Here is an 18,425-nt window from a genome sequence, read left to right on the forward strand (position 1 = left end):
CTCTCATTCTCTTCCCCTCTGCTCTCTTGCCATTCCTGCCCTCCTCTCCATTTCTTCCCTCACACCTGGCCTGCCCCACTCTGCAACCTGTTCCCCCTTGTTCCTCTTTCTCTCCAGCCTTCTTGATTGCCCTACATCTCTAAGTATTTCTGCCTCTTTCTTCCCCCATCTCTGCTCCCTCTCTGCCCTCCAGATTACACCCCTTCTACCCAAGTGGTTGTTGTGAGGGGCTAGTTCCATCTGGGAACATTTCCTGCAATTAGAATCAATTTAGGGGACTTCCCTGGTGGCACAGTGGTTAAGAATCCACCTGCCAATGCAGGGGACACAGGTTCGATCCCTGGTCTGGGAAGATCCCACATGCCACAGAGCAACTAAGCCTGTGCACCACAACTACTGAGCCTGCGCTCTACAGCCCACGAGCCACAACTACTGAGCCCACGTGCCACAACTACTGAACCTATGCGCCTAGAGCCCATGCTCCACAAGAGAAGCCGTCGTGATGAGAGGCCTGTGCACCGCAACTTAGAGTACCTCCCACTCGACGCAACTAGAGAAAGCCGATGCACAGCAACAAAGACCCAACACAACCAAAAATAAATAAATAAAATTGGTTCTTTAAAAAAAGAAAGAATCAATTTAAGCAGTTCAAGGAAAGAAGAGCTGAACTTGCCTCTATATTACAAACTAGAATGAGAAGTATGAAATGCTCCCTGGGTAGAATGGGGTATTCATGCTGACACCCTACAAAACAGTTTTTCCTTTCTGTTCCTCATTCAGCCAGGCTGAATGACAACACGTGTCGGTTCCAGAGACTCAGAGACAAATCCCAGAGCCTTGAGACTGGAAGACTGAGCCATGTGATAATTTCCGTCGCTAACCATTGCTTTAAAAAGAGAAATACACTCTGAAAAATTGTTCTAAATTGCATTGTTCATTGTTTCTTCTTTTCCCCAAAGTGTTTTATTTGCCTCTTAAAACGTTTTCCCCCAGTTTTACTGAGATGTATTTGATATACATCACTGTATGAGTTAAAGGTGTACAGCATAATGTGCTGACTTTCATATACTGAAATAGTTATCAATAAGTTTAGTAAGCATCCATCATCATATAGATATCACTAAAAGAGAAAGCAAAAAAAAATAAAAACAGAAAATATAATTTTCTTTTTATGAGACTGCTGACTGAAAAAAATGCACAATCCAAGAGTTGTGAGTTATTTTATTTGGGGCAAAATGAGGGCTATAATCTAGGAGACAGTGTCTCAGATAGCTCTGAGGAATTGTTCTGAAGAGGTAGAGGGAGAAAGTCAGTATAACTTCTTTCCTGTATGAATTTTCTGATGTCTAATGAGGTTTGAGCAGTAATTAAAGGTTTTTCCACACTCATTACATCTGTAAGGTTTCTCTCCAGTATGAACTCTCTGATGGCTTGCAAGGGTTGCATATAGACTAAAAACCTTGCCACACTCATTACATTTATAAGGTTTCTCCCCAGTATGAACCCTCCGATGAACTGCAAGGTTTGAATTTTGACTGAAGACTTTGCTACATGTATCACATTCATATAACTTCTTTCCTGTATGAATTTTCTGATGTCTAATGAGGTTTGAACGGTGATTAAAGGTTTTTCCACATTCATTACATCTGTACGGTTTCTCTTCAGTATGAATTCTCTGATGATTTGCAAGGACTGAATTTCGACTGAAGACTTTGCCACATACGTCACATTTATATGGTTTCTCTCCTGTGTGGATTATTTGATGTTGAGTGAGGTATAAGCCACGACTAAAGATTTTGCCACACTCATTACACTTGTAACATTTCTCTACAGCATGACTTTCCCCATGACCCACAAGGTGTGAATTTTGACCAAAGATTTTACCACATATATCACGTTTATACACTTTTGCTCCTGTGTGGATTCTCTGATGTCTAGTGAGGTTTGAGCTGTTAAGGAAGGTTTCGTTACACTCATTACAATTGTAACATCTTTTGCTGTGGGCTTTCTTGTCTTGTGTCAGTATTGAGGGATGCATAAAATCATTCTCATTTGTATTAGAAATACTGGTTTGAACACTAGGAGGAATTATGTGAAGTGGTGAAAATGAGGCACTACTGTTGATTTTCTTGTCAGCTTGATTAAATTCATAAATTTCCCCTTCACTTCTCATTAGATGGAGTTCATCCTGAAAGTTTAATCCAAGCCTGTTTCCAATGGGCTTGATTCGTGCATCCCGTCTACAATGGCAATGTCTTCCATCAGAGAGATTTTTGTTATGAGTTATAGGCATTTCTTTATAATTTCTTTCATCACCTCTCTGCTGAGACTCAAAGTCATAAATATTTTCATGCATTTCCCTGAGGTAAAAATGTTTGATTTCATGACTTTCAGGCCTTCCCAGCATCACTGTTTGGAATACTTCACCTATATTGCTGCTCATTTTTGGTTGTAACTGCTTGATCACATGTATAGGAGAGAGATCTACAAGATATAAAGAACCATGGTTATCCTATTCATTAGTCCATAAATAAATGCTTCATGTTGAATATATATTACACCAAAAGTAATACACCAAACAGAGTTATGAAACTTCCCAACAATGATCTTAAAATTTTTAGAAACACTAAAGGAATAGAATTCTTTACTAAAGAAAGAGTAATAACATAAAATTCAATCTAATTTTAAGGTAGCCTTGTTTCACAAACCCTACGTCAAAAACACTCACACTGGACATCAGCTATCGAAGAAAGGGTATTTTTCCACCACGAACCCAAAGCACATACCAATTAATATTAAACATACCACTGTCTCATAATTGAGAAGAAAAAATATAATATCATAAATTCTGCATACTTACTGTACATACATAAATGCTAAAAAACAGACAATATACTGTAATACTAAATAATCCAAACAAGCTTACCTAATAAATAATCTAATTAATTGGCTGTTTAGGATTGAAAAATTAATATATGATAGAGAAAATAAAGATTTGATAAAACAATTTTTAAGAAAACAAAATATTTTTCTAAATAGATGCTATAAAACTATGTACCCATAAATAAAAGGCATTTTACAACATTAACAAGTAGTGCAGGTCAGTTGTATTGCAGAATACACACCAAACAACCATCATCTGGAAATCACAATTAAGAATGAATACAGGGGCTTCCCTGGTGGTGCAGTGGTTGGGAGTCTGCCTGCCAATGCAGGGGACATGGGTTCGAGCCCTGGTCTGGGAAGATCCCACGTGCCGCGGATCAGCTGGGCCCGTGAGCCACAACTACTGTGCCTGCGCGTCTGGAGCCTGTGCTCCACAACAAGAGAGGCCGTGATAGTGAGAGGCCCGCGCACCGCGATGAAGAGTGGCCTCCACTTGCCGCAACTAGAGAAAGCCCTCGCACAGAAACGAAGACCCAACACAGCCATAAATAAATACTTAAAAAAAAAAAAAGTAAAAGTATTAATTTTAAAAAAACAAAAGAATGAATACATAAAAGATTCTCCAGGTATCAAACAGGCAATATTTAGAGCAATCCCTACATGTGCAGTACCCTTAAATTATCTACGTTATTGGCTCCAAATATACGTAATGAAGAGTGAGCACTTTGTAAATTTTTAAACCATGGTCAGACAAAATGTTCAGAAAAATTGCAAAAGAAAAGCATACAAAATATAATAAAGGGATATTAAAAACCTGTGACGGGACTTCCCTGGTAGCACAGTGGTTAAGACTTTGTGCTCCCAATGCAGGGGACCTGGGTTCAATCCCTGGTCAGGGAACTAGATTGCACTTGCATGCCACAACTAAGAGTTCATAAGCCACAACTAAGGAGCCAGCGAGCTGCAGCTGAGGAACACGCCTGCTGCAACTAAGACCTGCTGCAACCAAATAAATAAATAAATAAATAAAATACTAAAAAACAAAAGGAAAAAAACCCTGCAACAATGTTAATACTATCTTTTTATACAAAAGTAACTTTTAAGTCTTTACTGTACACCATGCAATATTCTAAGCCATCTAACAGCACTGATTTGTTTCAAATGGCTGGAGGTAAATTAACATGATTTTTCAAATCAGAGCAGTAGACGCATAGCTCTATGTACGTGACCCCGACGGACACAGAATCAAAATGTGAACCTGGACCTGCAGACTGAGACAACATACTCTTAAGAATGACCGCCCTGGGGCTTCCCTGGTGGCAAAGTGGTTAAGAATCCACCTGCCAATGCAGGGGACAGGGCTTCAATCCCTGGTCCAGGAAGATACCACATGCCGCGGAGCAACTAAGCCCATACGCCACAACTACTGAGCCTGTGCTCTAGAGCCCGTGAGCCACAACTACTGAGCCCACGTGCCACAACTACTGAAGCCCAAACGCCTAGAGCCCGTGCTCCACCACAAGAGAAGCCACTGCAATGAGAAGCCCACACAGCGCAACGAAGAGTAGCCCCCGCTCGCCGCAACTAGAGAAAGCCCATGCACAGCAACGAAGACCCAAAGCAGCCAAAAATAAATAAATAAATAAATTTATACATATATAAAAAAAGAATGACCGCCCACCCAGGCAGTACAGAATATAAAATACTGCAACAAAATCAGGAGTTTAATAAGAAAACCTCAAGGGAGATGCAAAAGAAGTGAGCCATGTAACCAATAACGTTATTCAGCCATCTCTCCTGGAAACTTTCTGAGTCAAGGCTGCACATAGTGGTTTAGGTCGTGTACTGGGATAGTTGTTCAATGGATGAAGAGGGGTCATTTCACAGTATGAGTGATGTGGAAGGTGGAGGGATGAGTGAAAAAGCGCTGTGGAAATTGGGGCTATCAGGAAAACAAGTTAAATATGCTAGGAAATAACATTGTTTTCGGGGACTTCCCTGGTGGTCCAGTGGTTAAGAATCCACCTCCTAATGCAGGGGATGCGGGTTCGATCCCCGGTCGGAGAACTAAGATCCGACATGCCACAGGACAACTAAGCCTGTGCACCCCAACTACTTACTTAGCTCGCGCGCTCTGGAGCCCACGTGCCACCACTACAGAGAAGCCTGTGCACCACAACAAAGAGCCCGCAGGCTGCAACTAAGACCCGATGCAGCCAGAAATAAATAAACAAATCAAGAAAAAAACAGACCATAGAAAAGGTAGGAGAAATAGAATGAAAATAACAAGATAGTAGATTTAAAAAACAAACAGTGCCTCCCATCTACGTCAAGGTACGTGTGAGGAAAGGTCAGGACAAAAAGGGTCTGAGTGGCATGCAGGATATATGCATATGTGGGAGCACAGCTGGTGACTGCACATCTGTGTGAATATAACTGTACGAGGGGAACTAAAATAGTGACCTTAAAAGAAAAGAGGGACTTCCCGGGAGGTGCAGTGGGTAAGACTCTGCACTCCCAATGCAGGGGGCATTGGTTTGATCCCTGGTCGAGGAACTAAGATCTTGCGTGCTGCACGGCACAGCCAAAAAACTAAATAAATGAATAAAATAATAGTAATAATATAATAATAACTGGTTCAGCAATTTTCATAATACTGTCCGATTTTTAACTATAGAAATTATACTATGGGTATGGGACAGAAACAAAACAGATTTAAAAAGAGATTTAAAAAGAGATTGTAGGGAGAAAGTAGGATTACATCTATTACACTATTTGCTATGTAATGTATCCAACTGTATACTCCATAAGTTCCACGGTCATGCTTATATTGGAGAAATACATACATAATATTCCAGGAGACTGTGCAAGAATTTTGTTAGCAGAAACCAGAAGAAAAAATCAGGAAAAGGCGACTCAAAAGGAGATGGATGCATTTCTTCTGTACACACACATGCAGATACAAAGAAATCGAATCAACAGTACAGTCGAGTAGGAAGGAGATCATGATTTTGAAACCGAGTCCCCCTACATTTCAGTTCCCCTGCCGAGTTTGATTAACCTCTTTATAGAATATTTTATTCCCTTTCTTGTCCCACACCTGCTCCCCTTAAGACTGAGGGTATCAAAAAGGGTGGGGGGGATTGAGACTGAGGAAGACCCTGTGGGACCCTGCCAGCCTTTCCGTGTCCCCGTTTCTTGTTCATAGAAAAAGGCTTAGTCTCCTAGACTTTACCAGAGACCGAAAGAGCAGATTCAAGCCGTTACTATTAGAAGAGTGAGGGAACGCAGAAGCAAAGGAAAAGCAAGTCCAGCATAATCTTTCCCATGATGGGTAGCTTAAACCGATACCTTGATTTACGACCCCTAACTGCAGCTTCATCCAGCTGACCCCAAAAAGATTTAAAAATTGATGACACCCGTAGGGTGAATTGAGAAATGAAATTCTTAACCTGTTAACACTGGCTCTAAGTAAATAATAAAATATCTCAACTAATGCCTTTGCTCTCTCCTAGAAAGAAGTTAAGGAATCCCAAGATGGTGATTTAGGAGCTTGTTTTGCAGGCACGTACAGAATAATCACAAAGGAAGTCACAATGTGGTGCCCAAAAGTCTACAGCTGAGATCTTACAGGAAACCTGGGATCACAGACACTCCCCTCCTTCCTTTTGCCTTTAAAAAATCTTACACCCTGGCCAGCCATCAAGATGGGTTTGAGTCAAGCCTGGGTCTCCTATCTTCCTGGTTGGCGCCACCTCGGATAATAAGCCTTTCATTGCTCCGAACTCCAACGTTTCTGCTTGTTTGCCTTCACTGAACAACAGGCACATGAACTTGGATTCAATATCATGATGTCTTATGCATGTTCTTTGCCAGGAAAAGGTACAAAACTATGCTGAAAACCATGCTTCAACGGAGCAGTTCCTCAGAGCTCTCATCAGACGCAATGGTGAGAGAATGAAAGCTTTTCCTCTACGATTAGGAACAAGACAAGGATACAGGCTCTCGATATTTCCATATACCTGGAAGTTCTAGCAAGAACACATAGGAATGAAAAGAGACAATAGGTATCCCAACAGCAAAAGGAAGCAAAATTATCTGTTGACAACTGACATGATCTAATTATGTAGGAAACTCTGAAGATTCTGCAAAATGAAAACCCTGCTAGAAAAAATGAAAGAATTCCCCCAAAATTACAAGATATAAAATCAACCTGCAGGGACTTCCCTGGCGGTGCAGTGGTTAAGACTCCGCACTTCCACTGCACAGGGCAAGGGTTCCATCCCAGGTCTGGGAACTAAGATCCCACATGCCTAGCTGTGCGGCCAGAAAAAAAAGTAAAAAAATCAACGTGCAAAAGTCAATTGAGTTTCGGGACTTCCCTGGTGATGCAGTGGTTGAGAATCTGTCTGCCAATGCAGGGGACACAGGTTCAAGACCTGGTCCGGGAAGATCCCACCTGCTGCACAGCAACTAAGCCCGTGTGTCACAACTACTGAGTCTGTGCTCTAGAGCCCATGAGCCACAACTACTAAGCCCGTGCACCACAACTACTGAAGCCCGCATGCCTAGAGCTCATGCTCTACAACAAGAGAAGCCACCGCAATGAGAAGCGCAAGCACCGCAAGGAAGAGTTCTCCCACTCCCAGCAACTAGAGAAAGCCCGGGTGCAGCAACAAGGACCCAACGCAGCCAAAAATTAATTAATTAATTAATTGATTTTAAAAAATGAAAAAAAAGTTTAAAAATTAATTGAGTTTCTAAATACTGACAATGAACAATCAAAAAAGAAGCTCAGAAAACCACTCCATTTAGAAGAGAATCAAAAAAATACAGTACTTAGGCATAAAGTTATATAGGAAGGGAAAGATTTATACATTATAAACTAAAAAGACTGCTGAAAAATATTAGAAAAGACACAATAAATGCAAAGATGTCCCAAGTTCATGAATTGGAAGTCAATACTGTCAAGATGCCAATACTAGACAAAGTGATCAAGAGATTCAAAACAATCCTTAGTGAAATCCCAACAGTGTTTTTGAAGAAATAGATAAATCCATCCTACTATTCACACGGAATCTCAAGAGACAATGAATAGCAAGAACAAGCTTGAAAAGAACAAAATCGGCGGTCTCACACTTCATTTCAAAACTTATTCCAAAGTTTCCAGAGACCAGTGGAACACAACAGAGCCGACAGAGAAAATCTCTTGTATATATAGTCTAATGATGTTCCACAATGGCCTCAAGATCACTATATAGGGGAAAGGCAGTGTTTTCCACAAAAGGTGTTGAGAAAACTGAATATTCACATACAAAAGAATTTAGTTGGACCATTATCTTACACTACATACAAAATTAACTCAAAATGGATGAAAGACCTAATCCTAAGACCCAAATGCATAAAACTCCTAGACATAAACATACAGGAAAGTCTCTTGACATTGGATCCACCAATGGTTTGTCAGATATAACACCAAAAGCAGAGGCCACAAAGTAAAAACAGATAAACTGGACTACATCAAAATTGTTAACTATGGGGCTTCCCAGATGGCACAGTGGTTAAGAATCCGCCTGCCAATGCAGGGGACACAGGTTCGAGCCCTGGTCCAGGAAGATCCCACATGCCACAGAGCAACTAAGCCTGTGCGCCACAACTACTGAGCCTGCACTCTAGAGCCTACATGCCACAATTACTGAAGCCCGTGCACCAAAAGGCCATGCTCCACAAGAGAAACCACCACAGTGAGAAGCCCATGCATCGCAATGAAGAGTAGCCCCCGCTCACCACAACTAGAGAAATCCCACATGCAGCAACGAACACCCAACGCAGCCAAAAATAAATAAATAAAATAAATTTTTAAAAAAATCGTAAACTATTATTCATTAAAGCACACTCAGTAGAGTGAAAACACAATCTAGGGTATAAGAGAAAATATTTGCAAATTAGATATCTGATAATAGATTAATGTCTGGAATATAGAAAAAACTCTAAAAGGGACTGATCACCAATTCCACCATGGGGCCGGGGGGCGGGGGGCCTTCCTCAATCAACCATCCCATACATTGCAAATAAGAAAAACACTAAGGCTAACATAAAAAGTATGAAGGTAATGACAAAATACATAAAAATCAAGATCATTTATAACTCACAGAAAAGTACAAAATGAAAGTACCAGTGTATTAAACAAAACAAATTATGGTTCATCATTGAAGGTCTCACTCAACTTCATAAGCTCTCTCATTAAGATGCTTCAAAAGTAGGTGTGCAGATAAAATGAACAGTGGCACACAAGCGACAAAAGATGTGGCATCAACAACAGTTTAGTCAACAGCCTCACAGATACCAGGATGTGAACGTGGACAATGTTGTTCATAGAAGAAATTAAGGTGCCATTTATTCAGGCTCAAAGGGGATGGTCATTAGTATATGTGAACAACATTGTCACGGGGCCCTGGAGACAGGCTTTTGTGACAGTCCTCAAAACCAGAAAAAAAAACTGTTAAGACTTATAGGTCAGGCACTCGTGATACTTTCTATCTTGTATCCTACAGCCTGCTGACCACCCTACTGAGTAGGTTCAAGTGGTGACTCTGAATGCAGTAGGATGATATTGCAACACACGAGGGAAAGTGTTCTCCATCAGTAATTTTCTGTTACCCAGTAAACCCATTCCCCAGAGAGTCCACCAAAAGTTGTCCACAAACTACAGGTGGATTATCACAGCAAAGAAATTGGAAAAATCTTCAGTCCTTAGGACTATTTAATTCAAAAGCACATTTAAGGGGCAAAATCGTACAAACTTAGGAAAATAAGAAATCAGGAAGAGTACACATTCCCAGACTAGGCAGAGCAGTACAAGAGCCAAAAAATTACAAGATACAGGAGTCAGATGCTCGAGGACCTTGAGATGGAACCACGTCCTCAACCCACAAATGCCAACCTAAGAGCCTGAAAGACTCATATATGCTCCCCATGTAGGACTGGGGATCAAAAAGAGGATCTCTCGGAACTTCCCTGGTGGTGCAGTGGTTAAGAATCCGCCTGCCAATGCAGGGGACACGGGTTCGAGCCCTGGTCCAGGAAGATCCCACATGCTGCGGAGCAACTAAGCCCGTGCGCCACAACTACAGAGCCTGTGCTCTACAGCCCGCAAGCCCCAACTACTGACCCACGTGCCACAACTACTGAAGCCTGCGCGCCTAGAGCCCGTGCTCTGCAACAAGAGAAGCCACTGCAATGAGAAGCCCGCGCAACGCAATGAAGAGTAGCCCCCACTCACTGCAACTACAGAAAGCCTGCGTGCAGCAACGAAGACCCAACGCAGCCAAAAATAAAAAATTAGAAATTAATTAATTAACTAATTATTTAAAAAAAAGAGGATCTCTCTGTCCACTGACCTTAGTTTTCCTAATTAACAATACAGAAGAACCACTCCATCTCCCTGTTACACACAACCCTGAAGGGCATGGCAAAAGCAGAACACAAGAAATGGCTGAGGGATCTAAACAAGCAGACAGGGCTTGAGACAGCTCCATGCAGGTTCTGAGGTGGCAGATGAGTCAAAGAGCAGCCAGTGTTTTCCCATCTTCTGATTACGTCTTCCAAGTACAGCAACTCTGATCAAACTCAGAGGCTCAGGGGTGGGACTCCAGAGGCATCAGCTCTGACCTACAGGGACTAGTTGAGCATCCAGTGGAATCAAGACCAGAAGGAGAGATGAAGGGGCAAGAGACCCTGAAAAAACAGCCCGCCTCGTGCTCCTCAGAGTCAAGCAACAACCAGTGCACAGGAGCCAGATGGTGAGTGTTGTGGATCCTGATAAAGGCCTTGCCTCTGTCTCTGTAGGAGCTGCAGCCCCACTGGAGGGGAAAGAACACATTTCACATGCGGAAGGACAAGAGGGATAAATTACGGAGAAGAAAAATTTCCTCTGAGAGTTTTCAATAAATCAACTTCGGTTTTCCCAAAGAACTCTCTACCCTGAGAAGAGGTTCCCAAACACTACTAGATGTCGTGGCTTCCTCTCTGCCCTGAGATCCCATCTCTGTTCACACTTTTGATACATTCCCACCCATTTGGTTTTTTGCTATTTTCACACCACTCACCGGAGCCCTGGGCTCTTTCTCTTGCTCTAAAATGGAGATAATGTTCAGATCAGAAATAGAAATTCCTGCTTATCAGAACAAAGAAATGTGAAGTGCTGTGGTTTTTCCAAAATCACAGCTCTTTGTTCAGCTGAGGAGTGAGGACATGATGGGTGGGTCTGGAAAAATATTTCACAAATTCATCCACTGCTTGCCTCCTTCTAAATGCATTGGGAACAGTGTAATACATATATCTAACACTCTTCCAAGAAGTAGTGAGTCAAAAGCAAGGGGCAGAAAACAGGAACTCAGATATTTTTTAAAAGTTTGCCATTGAGCTTTATACATAATTAAGCTCTGGAACAACCTCTGATGTTTCATGAAATGGACAGATCATCTGAAGAAAGGGTCAGTTTAAACTCATGGTGCTGCATCATGTCTGAGTCCAAGGGGCCTCCCAAGAGGCACACAGGGGAAAATGCATAACACGACAGGGCAGATCCCAATGTCTAGAGGGAAGTTATCCTCACCCCGGGAGAGCAGGTTCCTGTAGGTCTCCAACATCACGTCTCTGTACAAGGCCCTCTGACCAGGGTCCAGGCATTCCCACTCCTCCTGAGAGAAATCGATGACCACATCCTCGAAAGTCAACTCTTCCTGAAATGAAAACATTTCACGGGGTGGGGGGTGGGGGAGATTTGATAAATGAGGAGTTTGGGATTAACATATACACACTACTATATATAAAGCAGATAAACAAAAAGGACCTACTGAATCGCACAGGAACTATACTCAATATCTTGAAATAACCTATAATGGAAACGAATCTGAAAAAGAATATATATATAGCTGAATCACTTTGCTGTACACTTGAAACTAACACAACATCGTAAATTAACTATACTTCAACTAAAAAAAAATTTTTTTTAACCAAGTGGCCATGAGGATACTTCTTACCTTTATAAAAATGAAATGAGGAAGGTGTAAGGACTGATTCTGTTGATGTATATATTCTGAAAGATCCATGTTAAGGTATTTGGAGCAAATTATGTGTCTCTAATTTTAATTTCTTATGCTTTTCCATAACAGATTATGATATCCTCCAATTAATACAGATTTTTCATCTTTGTGGACAATTATAAAGCACACAGAAACAAAATTCAAGAACGGGTTGTCTATGCAGAAGTGTTAGATATTATCTTCTAAACACTGACTGATATTCAATAGACAGATGAGCTCCAGTATGTGTGCTGTCTTCAGACATGACGAAGTCCACCGTGGCTTTAGAGAAAGGTCAAAATCCTCAGTTATGATAATGATAACAACAGCAATGACTAAAAGTGTTTGAACACTTCCAATATGTAAACATTACTCTAAATAAGTACTTTACAGGTATGAATTGTTATCAACATAACAGGTCATTAGGAAAAGACCTGTTCCCATCTTACAGAGGAGAAAACTGTGTCAGAGACACTCTGAGGTCTCGGGTCAAGAAGCTAAGAAATGATACTGCAAGCACCTCAACTCAGAGGGTTGGGCTTTGGAACTCAAGCTAAAAAATAGAAGAGTTTAGTAATAGAGCATTAAAAGTACATTGACAGGGACTTCCCTGGTGGTCCAGTGGCTAAGACTCCACGCTCCCAATGAAGAAGGCCCAGGTTCCATCTCTGGTCAGGGAACTAGATCCCACATGCTGCAACTAAGAGTTTGCATGCTGCCACTAAAGATCCTGCATGCCACAACTAAAAACGATCCTGCATGCCGCAACTAAAGATCCCACAAGCCACAACAGAGATACGAAGATTGGAGATCCCGCATGCTGCAACCAAGACCCGGTGCAGCTAAATAAATAAATAAGTAAATATTTTTTTAATTGTTTAAAAAAAAGTGCACTGACAGAGGGTTCCCTGAGAAAACTTAAAAGAAGTTCAAGGTAAACAACATGGAATGGCATAAAAGGTCATTATATACGTGGGCCCACACAAACACACACACATACACAGAAAATGTTAGTAATCTTCCTGCTATCTAAACCATTAACATGATAGCGTAGGAAAAACTCAAATATATACTGAAGATATAATTTCAACTACAAAAGATATATACTTCTGAAATCATGACGACTGATTGCAACTGATATCAAAAAAAATTTTTTTAAGGATTAAAAGGGAGTACTATGAATAATAATGCCCACACCTTACATAATCAATAAATAAGATACAGATAATTTCATAGAAACATAAACCTACCAAGTTGGAAACATTAAAAAATAAAAAATTTGAAGAGAATTATCACTAGAGAGATTCAAGTAGTAATCAGAAACCTCAAAGAAAAACTCAGGAAGAGATGTCTTTACTGCATAATTCTACCAAACATTTACAAAAGAATTACCACTAATGCTGCTAAAAATCTTACAAAGAGTTGAAAACACTGCCAAATTCATTCTATGCAGCCAGCATGACTGTGATACCAAGCCAGAGCATCACATAAGAAGAAAGGAAAACTAGAAACCAATACCCCAATACAAAATCCTTAACAAAATACTAGCAAATTCAATAGCACATTAAAAAGATTTGACATCATGAACAAGTAGATTTTATTCCTATAAGGCAAGGATGACTCAAGATACAAAAATCAATTAATGTGATTCACCAACTTATCAGAATAAACGGAAAAAAAACACATCATCATCTCAGTGGATACAAAAAGAGCATTTGACAAAATTCAATAATCTTTCAAGATATAAACACTCAACAAACTAGGAACAGTAAACTATCTCAGCATAATAAATCCTATACATGAAAGGAATACCCTTAACATCATACTCAAAGATGAAAGACAGGGCTTCCCTGGTGGCGCAGTGGTTGAGAATCTGCCTGCTAATGCAGGGGACACGGGTTCGAGCCCTGGTCTGGGAAGATCCCACATGCCACGGAGCAGCTGGGCCCGTGAGCCACAACTACTGAGCCTGCGCGTCTGGAGCCTGTGCCCCGCAACGGGAGGGGCCGCGATAGTGAAAGGCCCGCGCACCGCGATGAAGAGCGGTCCCCGCACCGCGATGAAGAGTGGCCCCCGCTTGCCGCAACTAGAGAAAGCCCTCGCACGAACCGAAGACCCAACACAGCCAAAAATAAATAATAAATAAATAAATAAAGTAGCTATAAAAAAAATTAAAAAAAAAAAAAAAAGATGAAAGACAAAGTTTTTCCTCTCAGATCAAGGAGAGGGCAAGGATGCACACACTCTACACAACTGTTCGACAAAGTGTTGAAACTCCTCGCCAGAGCAATTAGACAAGAAAAAGAAATCGAAGTTATCCAAATAGAAGAAGAAGTAAAATTATCTTCTTTCCTAGACAATAAGTTTGTACTTCCTTCCTTCCTTCCTTATTTATTTATGGCTGCATTGGGTCTTCATTGCTGTGCACGGGCTTTCTCTAGTTGCAGCGAGCGGGGGCTACTCTTCTTTGTGGTGCTCGGGCTTCTTATTGTGGTGGCTTCTCTTGTTGCAGAGCATGGGCTCTAGGTGTGCAGGCTTCAGTAATTGTGGCACACGGGCTCAGTAATTGTGGCTTGAGGGCTACAGAGAGCAGGCTCAGTAGTTGTGGTGCACGGGCTTAGTTGCTCCGCGGCACGTGGGATTTTCCTGGACCAGGGCTGGAACCCGTGTCCCTGCATTGCCAGGCGGATTTTAACTGTGCCACCAGGGAAGACCCAACAACAAGGTTTTAAACGTACAAACCATAAGTATTAAAGAAGGAAGCTGCTACATCCAAAAATAATTTTATAAAATTCCATGATACAAAATCAACATGCAAAAATCAGTTGCATCTCTATATACAAAGAAGAATGTCAAAAGAAAATTAGAAAACAATCTTATTTGCTATAGCATTAAAAAAGAATGATGGACTTCCCTGGTGGTCCAGTGGCTAAGACTCCACGCTCCCAATGTACAGGGCCTGGGGCTCGATCCCTGGTGAGGGAACTAGTCTCACATGCCACAACTAAGAGTTCACAGGCTGCAACTAAACATCCCACATGCTGCAACTAAAGGATCCCGCATGCCGCAACTAAAGGATCCCATATGTCGCAACTAAGACCGAGTGCAGCTAAATAAATAAATAAATAAAACTTAAAAAAAAAGAATTAAATACTCAGGAATAAATTATGCAAGGAGGTGAAAGACTTAAATACTGAAAACTATTAAACAATTGCTAAAAGAAACCCAGAAAAATACATATAAATAGAAAGACTTCCAGTACTCACGGATTGGAAGACTTAAAACTCTTAAAAGGTCTGAACTACCCAAAGTGTTCTACAGACTCAATGGAATCCCTATCAAATTTCCAATGGCAATTTCTGCAGAAATAGAAAAAAAAATGCTAAAAGTCATAGGGAATCTCAAGGACTGCAAATTGTGAAAAAACTCTTGAGAAAAGAAGATGGAGGCCTCCCTTTTCTAGATTTCAAAACATATTACAAAGTAATCCAGATGGTGTGGTACATATATAAACATGGATATATGAACCAATGGAACAAAACAGAATGTTCAGAAATAATCCTTTGCATATATGTAAGATGTACTGAGGAGGGTGCTAAGACTACACAATGGAAAAAGGACAGTCTCAATAAAAAATGGTGCTGGGAAACTGAGTATCTACCAGCACACAATAAAGCTGGAACCTTACCTGAATCAGAGAAACTGCTGTGTGTCAAAGGACACAATCAACAGAGTGAAAAGAAAACCTCTAAATGGAGGGAATGAAAGTGACATAAAGAATTTCCAACTGTCATAGATTTAGGTTGATTTCACAGTTTAAAATCGATGATGGAATAAAACAACCTGTATCACTCATGTCTGTTTCTCAACTATCCATTCCATTCCCAATCATTAAGATTTTGAAGCCATGGCTTCCCTGGTGGTGCAGTGGTTAAGAATCCACCTGCCAGTGCAGAGGACACGGGTTCCAGCCCTGGTCTGGGAAGATCCCACATGCCGCGGAGCAACTAGGCCTGTGCACCACAACTACCGAGCCTGCACTCTAGAGCCCGTGAACAACTACTGAGCCCATGCGTCACAACTACTGAAGCCTGCGCGCCTGGAGCCCGTGCTCCGCAGCAAGAGAAGCCACCGCAATGAGAAGCCCGTCGACACAACTAGAGAAAGCCCGCACGCAGCAACGAAGACCCAACGCAGCCAAAAATAAATAAATTTAAAAAACAAAAAAAGATTTTGAAGCCAGTGCCTCACTCATTTAGCTTCAAATATATTATAAAAAGTCAGAGTAAATTTCTCTTCACTTGTCTCTTCCAGAATTTAGCAGGCATTTGTGCATATTAATACCTGACCTCCACGTGTAGCTTCTTTCATCCTGGTTTGTAGAGAGCTGACAAAGCATCCAGATAGGGGCCCCTAAATAATCCCTGCCGCCCAACAGCACTGACACCATGTCTGAATCTGTGGGTGTGAAGCCCTGCCCAGGACTACACCCAGTGGAGCCTCTTCACAAGTTCCAGGTCACTGGGTCATGGGGAAATGGGATCTAAGTGGAGACGACAGGCCCTGAGGGAAGGACCCGGATGGGTGTGAATGTACAGGTGTCAGGCGGGATACTTCAGAGTCAGAGATTAGTGAGCCCAAAGAAGGGCATTTCTGGAAGGACAGACAGAAGAAACAACTGAGAATATGACTTTACCTGAGAAAGAGCCATTTCTGACTCCTGTTCTTTCCTCTCCCTCCTCTTCCGGGCTTCTTCCTCAGACATGAGTCTTTAGGGGTCTATCTTGAAAGTGGAAAACAGACTGTTTAATGCTTAGAATCAACACACCCCCTTCCTGAGTCACAGCCACACACACAGGGAAGACCTCAGCATGTGGAACAGACAGTCCCCTGCTGCCCACTGTCCCAGGAGGGGCTCAGGACAGTAAACTCCTACACAGAGTCTAACAGGTGAGTTTTCCCACCCTTTCCTTCAGATCAGGCTCCCCTCCTGGTGAGGCCCTCACATACACAGCAGCAGCGGGCACCTCAGCTGGACCCGACGACCCCCTGCAGGTCACAGACCAGCCCTGATCCATCCCCACGCAGGGCAGAGCCCCTCAGCCTCAGCCCACAGACCCATATCTAGCAGGACATATTCCCTACTGAAAACATTCTGCAATCTTAAGCTTAGTACTCATAATTTCCCTTTCTGGACTCAAACAAACTTACAAACTCTCATGGGGTACAACAGTCTCCAGAGAACCCATAATGATCCCCTCATCCTGTTACACAATAACAGAAAACATTCCAAGCTCTAATAACTGATGCCTGAGGGAAAAGTACACGTGAAGATACCCAAGGGCCCACCAGAACCAAGTCACACTACTTTCATTTCCCGTGACCCAAACCAAACACTGTCATCTCCAGAAATGACTAATAAAAGAGAAATGTCTCCAATGATGTACATGTCCCAGTGGGACCCCAACATCTTCCGAGGAAACACTACAGATTCTCTTTTGTATCTTTCAAAGTGCATCTGAAACTTTCCTCACTTGCAACCCGACATACTCAAAGGTACCAAAGGTAAGCCACAAAATGATCTCTGGGGTTTTCCCTATGTTACTCCATGGGGTGCACAACGATGCTTGCCCTACCAAGAGAGTCAACGAAAGTCAGACAGTGGAATGCACGCTGTGGGGCATACTCTAGATCCAGCCCCTCAGGACCAGGGCACCCATCATCGTGCACCCACAGCTCCCTGTGGGCTCAGCTCAGACCCTGGTTCTACTACCATTGCGGGAAACTGTTTCTCTCGGCCTAATTCCATTTCCATCATTCTTTCTCAGGTGTGAGGTGAGTTTCCCAATTAAACCCATGCACGTAAACCTCAGTCTCAGCATCTATGTCCCAGGGAACCTGAGCCAAGACGCTATGGTACCCCACACCATTCCACGAAACCTGCAACTACCAAAAAACCCACTTCTAGGTTCTCCAGCCCGCACTTAGACATTCCTGTCCAACAGCGTCACACAGCCCTCGATCCCATAACTACACTTGGGACAGGCGCATACACCATTCACTGGGCTCATCTTGATGCCCACACTGGCTGCCATATGGCTCCCGCGGCCCCTACAGGCTCCCCTCCGCTTTCCCCATTTTTCTATCTCCCTGCCATGATGACTGAGCAAATGGGGCTAAAAGGCACAAGGGTCTCCTGGCACAAGCATGGCAACAGGAATGCACACGAGCTGCCACCCAAAGGACACGGAGTATTCCGTATGCAGATCCCAAAAGCGCCCCCCCCATCAAAGTCTGCCCGCAACTGGGGACTTTATGGAGTCCAGTTACAAAGGCATTTGAGTTCAGTGGGGAAGACTCAAAGGGAGAGGGTCCCCAGCTCTCACTGTCTCCTGTTCTTCCCACTCACAACTACTTGGAAGACATTTTAGCCCTTTGGGCGGGGGGGCCTCC

At 42.3% G+C, this 18,425-nt stretch overlaps 1 protein-coding gene and 1 pseudogene across 2 annotated transcripts in view; one reads left to right on the forward strand and one right to left on the reverse strand.

Moving 5' to 3' along the window:
* LOC118885106 (zinc finger protein 836-like) overlaps window positions 1–16,882 on the reverse strand; it is a 271,742-nt gene extending 254,860 nt beyond the window's left edge. The window contains exons 1-3 of one of the 2 annotated variants that reach the window (XM_036833480.1): window positions 16,669–16,882; window positions 11,504–11,630; window positions 1,274–2,484 (exon numbers count right to left, since the gene is read on the reverse strand). In XM_036833480.1, coding sequence (XP_036689375.1) covers window positions 1,310–2,484; window positions 11,504–11,630; window positions 16,669–16,737 — 1,371 coding nt within the window. In that variant the 5' untranslated portion in view covers window positions 16,738–16,882 and the 3' untranslated portion in view covers window positions 1,274–1,309. Of the gene's footprint in view, window positions 1–1,273; window positions 2,485–11,503; window positions 11,631–16,668 lie in introns of those variants that run through there. The other variant, XM_036833481.1, reaches the window with a different exon arrangement.
* LOC118885142 overlaps window positions 1–18,425 on the forward strand; it is a 584,965-nt pseudogene that overhangs the window by 322,434 nt on the left and 244,106 nt on the right.

Source organism: Balaenoptera musculus, chromosome 19, assembly GCF_009873245.2.
Source record: "Balaenoptera musculus isolate JJ_BM4_2016_0621 chromosome 19, mBalMus1.pri.v3, whole genome shotgun sequence".
Taxonomy (NCBI): domain Eukaryota; kingdom Metazoa; phylum Chordata; class Mammalia; order Artiodactyla; family Balaenopteridae; genus Balaenoptera; species Balaenoptera musculus.